The 6,786-nt window shown below is 40.2% G+C and overlaps 1 protein-coding gene across 1 annotated transcript; it reads left to right on the forward strand.

Annotated features, from left to right (window-relative positions):
• The first annotated feature begins 548 nt into the window (after positions 1–548).
• LOC145570785 (uncharacterized) lies at positions 549–5,804 on the forward strand. Its single transcript, XM_081629924.1, has 3 exons — positions 549–819; positions 3,503–5,487; positions 5,589–5,804. The coding sequence occupies exons 1-3, from the start codon at positions 549–551 to the stop codon at positions 5,787–5,789; spliced, it is 2,457 nt and encodes an 818-aa protein (XP_081486050.1). The 3' UTR covers positions 5,790–5,804.
• The last annotated feature ends 982 nt before the right edge of the window (positions 5,805–6,786 follow it).

The following is a 6,786-nucleotide window of genomic DNA, read 5'->3' on the forward strand; positions in this document are numbered from 1 at the left end:
TTATTATTATTTTTTTTTTCTTGAATCTCTTTCCTCCTACCTCCCACCTCCCAATCTTGTTTAATAGCGAGCCCACCATAACCACCACCACACCTGTCCTCAATTTGAAACCCCAATTTTATCCAAAACCCCAACTCATTTAATAGCAACCCCACCATAACATGATTTTGATTACATAAGGAGCTTAAAAAAGGATATATTAAGGATAAATTAACATTAATTACGCCAATTTGCTTATGATTTTTCAATACATACCCTAAAAGTGGACAATATATATGGCAAAGATTGAAATCACAAACCCTAGGTTTCAAAGGAAAAAAAAACACAAACACAAACCCTAGAAATTGAAATTGAGATTAAGTGAGGATGTTACAGCCTATAAAAATGAATTGGAATAGGAAGAGATCGAGATCACCAGTTAAATTGCAAAGATTGAATAAACTTCGTTCCGGGAGTAGTAATCTGAAAGCGATTAGACTATATTTCATGTCGTTGGAATCCGGTGGTAACAAATCGTTTTTGTTGAATATACCAATAGACGACATCGAATGGTTCAGTATGGCAAATCCTACTGTCTTTCCCACAGTTACAATATCGGCGATAAAAGATTCCCTACTCGGAAATTGGAGCCTCAGTTCCTTTTAGATATAAGGGAAGCTCCCGGTAGTATTCCCTTAGCAACTCCGCCGCCGTTCGTTGGCTCCACTGTCTACACTTTGTATTTTGGTAAGCTTGTCACCCTCGACCTTGATTATTATTTTCAAGAATTTGAGGAAATCGCGCTACCTCCTTCTTGCCCTCGTCCCTCCTACCACTTTGGTATACACTACAAGAAATAGGTCATTTTGCGACGGAAACCTTGCAACGGACTACAATTCCGTCGCAAAAAGGGTTAATTTGCGAGGGAATAAATTCCGTCGCAACTTTGCGACGGAAACAAACTTTTGCGACGGAAATTCCGTCGCAAAGTTTGCGACGGAATTTATTCCCTCGCAAAAGTTTGTTTGCGACGGAAATAATCGTCGCAAAACAATATTAAAAAAAAATAAAAAAAAACATTTTGCGACGGATTCTGCGACGGAAATTCCGTCGCAAAAAGTTTTTAAATTTTTTTAAAAAAAACTGAAGTTTCGCTGAAGGAGAGAGAAAAAGAAAACGAAGAACAGAAAGAGGAAAGCGTAGAGAGAGATAGAGGAAAGCGTAGAGAGAGAAAGAAAATCCGGCCACTTCACCGCCGCTGTCGCCACCGGAACGACCGGAATCCGGCCACTCACACCTACTAACGCCCACCCCCTCCGTTCACTCCCACTCACGCGCACTCACGCCCACCCACGCCACCCCCTCCGTTCAAGCCCACTCACGCCCCTCCGTTCGCCGGCGGTGTGCAGCCACCACACCACCCTCCTTCCGGCAGCCGGATTTCCGCCACAACACCCTCAAATCCCGGTGAGTATTCCACTATCCCCCTTTGTTTTTGTTTTCAATTTAATTTTAATGTAAACCCTAACTTTTTCTAATTATGTTTTTTAATTTAATTTGTAACTAAATTTTATTATTTAATTACTTGTGTTTAGTGTAGTGTAGTTTAATTTATATTGCAATGTTAGAATTAGTTTAATTTTTAAGATATATTGCAATGTTAGAATTAGTTTAATGTATGTTAGTTTAGTTTAAAATATATGTTAGATTAGTTTATAATGTATGTTATTTTAGTTAGGTGTATTAAGGTCAAAAATAGGTTCATTAGATAACAAATGTGAGAAATAGACAAGTTAGAACCAAAAACGCCCCATTTTCACCCAATTTTCCTAGTTTTAGGACCTAGTGAACCTATATTGCCACTTATGAACTATATCAAGCCTCAAACTATTGGTTCTCATTCTTTATTTTTATTTCTGCATTGTATATCCTTTGTTTGTTACAGGAGGCGTACCAACACAGACAGGAGGAATCAAGAACCCAGGGTTCCCAACTGTCTGAAAATGAAATTTTCTTTGAGGCGGCTGGTGGTCGTAATAAGAAGGGTCGTGTTAGAGGTCTTGGTGTTGGTGCTGACTTGTACTACGGCACATCTAGGGGACGAGGATCGGGTTCTTCCAGCCAATACGTACCGTCGGTCATAACTCAAATGCAGGAAAACTTCCACAAGGAGTTGAATGAGAGGGTGGAAGCAATTGAGAGCCAGATCGATAGCCGTGTGGCGGAACAGCTCGATGCTCGAGTGGAGGCTCGAGTGGCAGAACGGATGGCTGAAATCGAGAGGAAGAACAAGGAGTTCTTAGAGGAGTTAGCCAGTAGATTTACAGGATTGACCACTCCTTTCACTTGTTCTACGATTCAGCCTCAGATTCGAGACCCCAGGAACGACCCGGGTGGTGGTGGTGGTGGTGGTGCAGGCCAAGGACAGCCAGCTTGTGTTTAGTTAGGTGTCATTTTTCGATTTTTGTATATGGATGACATTGTAGTTTTAAAAATTATATCATGTACCGTACTTGGTAGTTACGGCTACGTGTTGTATATATTTGAATTATGTTAGGGCGTGGACTTTTTGACTGAAATTATTTTAAATGCACGTATTTTATTAAACAGGATTGCATGAATACAGGTTCCAGGAAAACAAAACAAAATACAAAAAAATTAAATAGGATTGCAGGAATACAGGTTCCAGGAAAAAAAAACAAAATACAAAAAAAAAAAAAGGGGTAATTGAATTTTAGTACCTCAAAATTGGGGGTAATTGAATTTTAGTACCCATCTAAATTTTTTTTTTAAATTAGTACCTCCAAACTGACAAAAGTATAGCTTTCAGTACCTCCGTTACTATTTCGTCTGATTTGCCGTTTGTGGGCCCCAGCTACCAAACTTCCCTCCCTTTGTTCGTTCTCTCTCTTCGATTCTCATTCAATTCCCTCCATTTTACTCTCTTTGTCTCTCTTTGCCTTGTTCCTCCATAATCAAATGCTCAACCACATGCAATAACTCCATTGCCCAAATTCAACCACGTTTTCTTTCTCTCTCCACTGTCAATTGCTAGGCTGTAATTTTTTTTTTTTTTTGTTTTCATTGTACCTCTGCAATTGACTCAAAGGTGTCTTCTTTTGACTCAAAGCACACATCAGCAAGCTTCTGGGAAAGGTCAAGCTTGGAGTCGTCATCTCCTTTGAAAGAAGTGGGAGATCTGACAACGAACAGGTATGATTTCCCCAACTTTTTGTACTGTCCATTAATGGTTTGTTGCGCAATTTTAATGAAATTTGTGGGTATTTTTGGAAAAAATTAATTAAACCCTAGATTACTGTGTTTGGATTAAAGTATCAATTTAATTGAAATTGATTTATAATTGAATGTTACAAATGCATGTGTTAGGGTATTTGTGTTGTTGCAGTTACTGTGTTGTTGCTTTATGGTAATTGGTGTAGGGTAATGCATGTTACAGTTGCTGTTATTGTTGTTTGTGATATAGAAAATTGGTTAATTAGATTGTTTATTCCTTAATTTGTAGAATCTCAAATGGATGAGCTTGATAACACTGTTGACATTAAAATAAGACTTTTTGGGGGTTTTGTGTTTAAGAAAAGAAAGAGAAAGGGTAGTGAGTATCAAGTGTATGAGGCTGGTTTTGTGTATTGGAGGTTAGCTGTGCCTCTTTCCTTTATAAGAGTGGGATACTTGAGATGGCTATGTGCTGAAGGGTTTAGGGAAAAGGGGTGGGCAGTCCCTTACATTTATGTGTTATGGTACAAAGAGAAGGGACAAACATGGATGAATGGGAAAAGGAAATTAGAGGATGATGAGGCTTTGAGGGGGTTTCTTGAGGCTAAACATAAAGATGGGTACTTGGAGTTGTTTGTGACTGTTAGTGAGCAAAACCCCCATGACCAAACAGATCCAGCTCAGATTGCAAGCCCAAGTCAAAATTCAACCATAAGCCCACCCAAACAAACTGAAAATCTGCCTAATGTCAGCCCACCTCAATCTACAGTTACTGGAAAAAGAAGTAAACCCCAAGTTCAAGAAAAAATCCCTGGTAAACACACTCCCAAAAAAGCTTGTACTTCATTAGTTTTGAGGAGGAGCCCTAGGTGGCAACAGTCCAACCCATTAGTGAGGAGGAGTCCTAGGTTTTCCTCAGGAAGTGAATTGAGGGAGGGAAATGATAAAGGGAAAGGGAAGCTGAGTGAAGCTGCTGGGTTGGGAAAGAGGATAGCCAAATCAGAGGGGAAAGGGAAGGGTAAGGCACAAAGGAAGCTGTTCATTGATGATGAGGAGAGTGATTCAGGTTCTTCTAGTGAGGACTTAAGTGACATAGACATAGATTGGAATCCAGGTGAGGAGGAAGAGGGTTATTCTGAAGACGAGGGATTGGGTGAGGGCACTGCTAACATCCTAGGTGAGGTGGAAAAGAGTTTGGCATTGGTTCATCCTGGGTGTTCAGGGCAGGGGAGTAAGCAGAAGTTGGATCAACTGGTGAAAGATCTAGGGCAGGGTGAAGTACAGCTTCATGAAGAAGAAACTGATGATGATGATGAGCTGAGAAGTGAGCATGGTTCTGATGAGGACATAGATGACAGTCCTTGGTTTAGGGAGGATACAGATTTCAAGAAACCTGTTGTGTTGGTGAAAAATCAGAAGTTCACTAACATTTTGGTGCTTAGGAAAGCACTAAGAACTCATGCAATTGAAAATAGATATGAGTTCTATTTTCTACACAACAACAAAGAGAAGTTAACCACTTTCTGCAGGAAGAGATGTGGTTGTGAATGGGATTCAAAGAGGAGTAAGCTTCCTATTTGTAAGTGCAGTGAGGAAGTGAGGAGGTGCAAGTATAAGGTCATTGCAAGGCCTTTGTTCAAGAGTAGTGCTTGGCAAATCCAAGATCTGAAGTTGGAACACAATTGTATGAGGAGCAACATGAATGCCAATGTTACAGCAGAGTACTTGGCTGAGAGATATGTGGAAGAGTGGAGAAACAACCCTAGTTGGAAGATAAACAGCTTTAGGGATAGGGTTTTGAGTGACTTGGGCATTAAGATTGGGTACTACAAGGCATGGTTAGCCAGGGGTAGGGCTAAATTCATGATATATGGCTCTGCTTCTGAACAGTATGCCAGAGTTTGGGATTATGGGAAGGCAGTGCAGAAATATAGCCCAGGGACTGTAGTGAATGTGGTGGTTGATGGATTGGATAGGCCAGAGCCACCACTATTCTTGAGGATGTATGTGTGCCTTTCCCCACTGGTAAGGGGTTTCTTAAAAGGCTGTAGGCCTTTAATAGGGGTGGATGGATGCCATTTGAAGGGCTCCTACCCTGGTCAGATTCTGGTGGCAGTGGGAAAGGATGGGAACAACAGCATCTACCCCTTTGCATGGGCTACTGTAGAGGTGGAGAACAAAGAAACTTGGTGCTGGTTCTTGGAGTGTTTGAAGCAAAGTTTGGATGACTTGGCAATGGGAGGTGGCTTCACTTACATGTCAGATAGGCAGAAGGTTAGTGAACTATCAATTTAGTGACTTTTTGTGGCATTTATTTTGAATTGACTGTGTTTTATTTGTTTACTCACATATAATTGTCATTTTTGTGTTTTTAGGGCCTTCTTGAGGCATTTGAGGAGGTGGTGCCCTTTGCTGAGAAGAGGTTTTGTGTGAGACACATATGGGCAAACTTCAAATTACAGTTCACAGGGTCCACATTCAAAGAGTTGTTTTGGAATGCTGCTAGAGCTACAATATGGGTATGCTCTGTTCTTTGTTTGTTTATTAGTATGGCATTAGCTCATTTTTTGTGGTAAATCCAGATGTGATTAGTTTATGTGTGCCTTTCCCCACTGGTAAATCCAGATGTAAATCCAGATCTGAAATTTTTCTCATTTATGTGTCATTTAGTTTGTTTTTCTTTGTCTTAATTTAGTATACATCCCCTAATTTTTGCAGACTACTCCTGGAGCATCAGCAGGACCTAACAGCATTGCCAATAAGAAGTTCCCACAAGAAGAGGCTAAGAAGAAGGCTGCTACTGCTGCAGCAAAAGCTTCCTCAACAGCTGCTGCAGCAGCAGCATCTCAAGGAGCAGGAGCTGCTGGATCTCAAGGACCAAAGGCATCCTCAAAAACTGCTGCAGCAAAAGCATCTCAAGGAGCATCAGCACCCTCACAAACAGCACCTTCTCAAAGGCCTAATACAAGGTCAAGGCAGAGTGCAGGAGCTGAGCCATACCTCTGCAGCCAAGCATCAACCACAACAACAGCAAAAAATACTACAGCAACAAGGCCAAGCAAGAAAAAAAAATAAGTGCAATTTCTGAAAATTGTTGAACCTGCTATTTCTCTAACAGTATCCATTATGTATTCACTTTGATGAACTTATATATTTAGTAGTCACTTTTTGGGCTTAGTCCCTTGTAAGTAGACATATTTATGCATATTTATGTATATATGATATTTAGTAGACATAAATGAAGCACATATATTTGAAGGCCAATATTTTTTGAAATTCATACATACATAAAGTGCAACTACAATTAAGAACCATACATAATTAGTAGGAAAATTAGTATCACCATACTTAGACATAATACCCTGTAATTCATCACCCTCCCCTAAACAAGTTTTATGACTACACAAACTCCTAAAACCATAACAAGTACACAAAATACAACAACTACAGTCAACTGAAGCCTGTCACCACTACCATTGTTGCCTGTCATCTTCTTCCTATCACCAGACAAGGCCTTGCATTTAGTCTTCAATGTGTCAACTTCATTTAGCAAACACCTCCTTTGCCCAACAA

Source organism: Chenopodium album, chromosome 12 (assembly GCF_948465745.1).
Source record: "Chenopodium album chromosome 12, dcCheAlbu1.1, whole genome shotgun sequence".
Taxonomy (NCBI): domain Eukaryota; kingdom Viridiplantae; phylum Streptophyta; class Magnoliopsida; order Caryophyllales; family Amaranthaceae; genus Chenopodium; species Chenopodium album.

Bases quoted from the DNA above. Each gene is read 5' to 3' on its own strand.
- LOC145570785 (XM_081629924.1), top strand. From the start codon at position 549: ATGGTTCAGTATGGCAAATCCTACTGTCTTTCCCACAGTTACAATATC. The intron at 820-3,502 runs GTATACACTACA...CTTAATTTGTAG, and splicing joins TCGTCCCTCCTACCACTTTG to AATCTCAAATGGATGAGCTT. The intron at 5,488-5,588 runs GTTAGTGAACTA...TTGTGTTTTTAG, and splicing joins ACATGTCAGATAGGCAGAAG to GGCCTTCTTGAGGCATTTGA.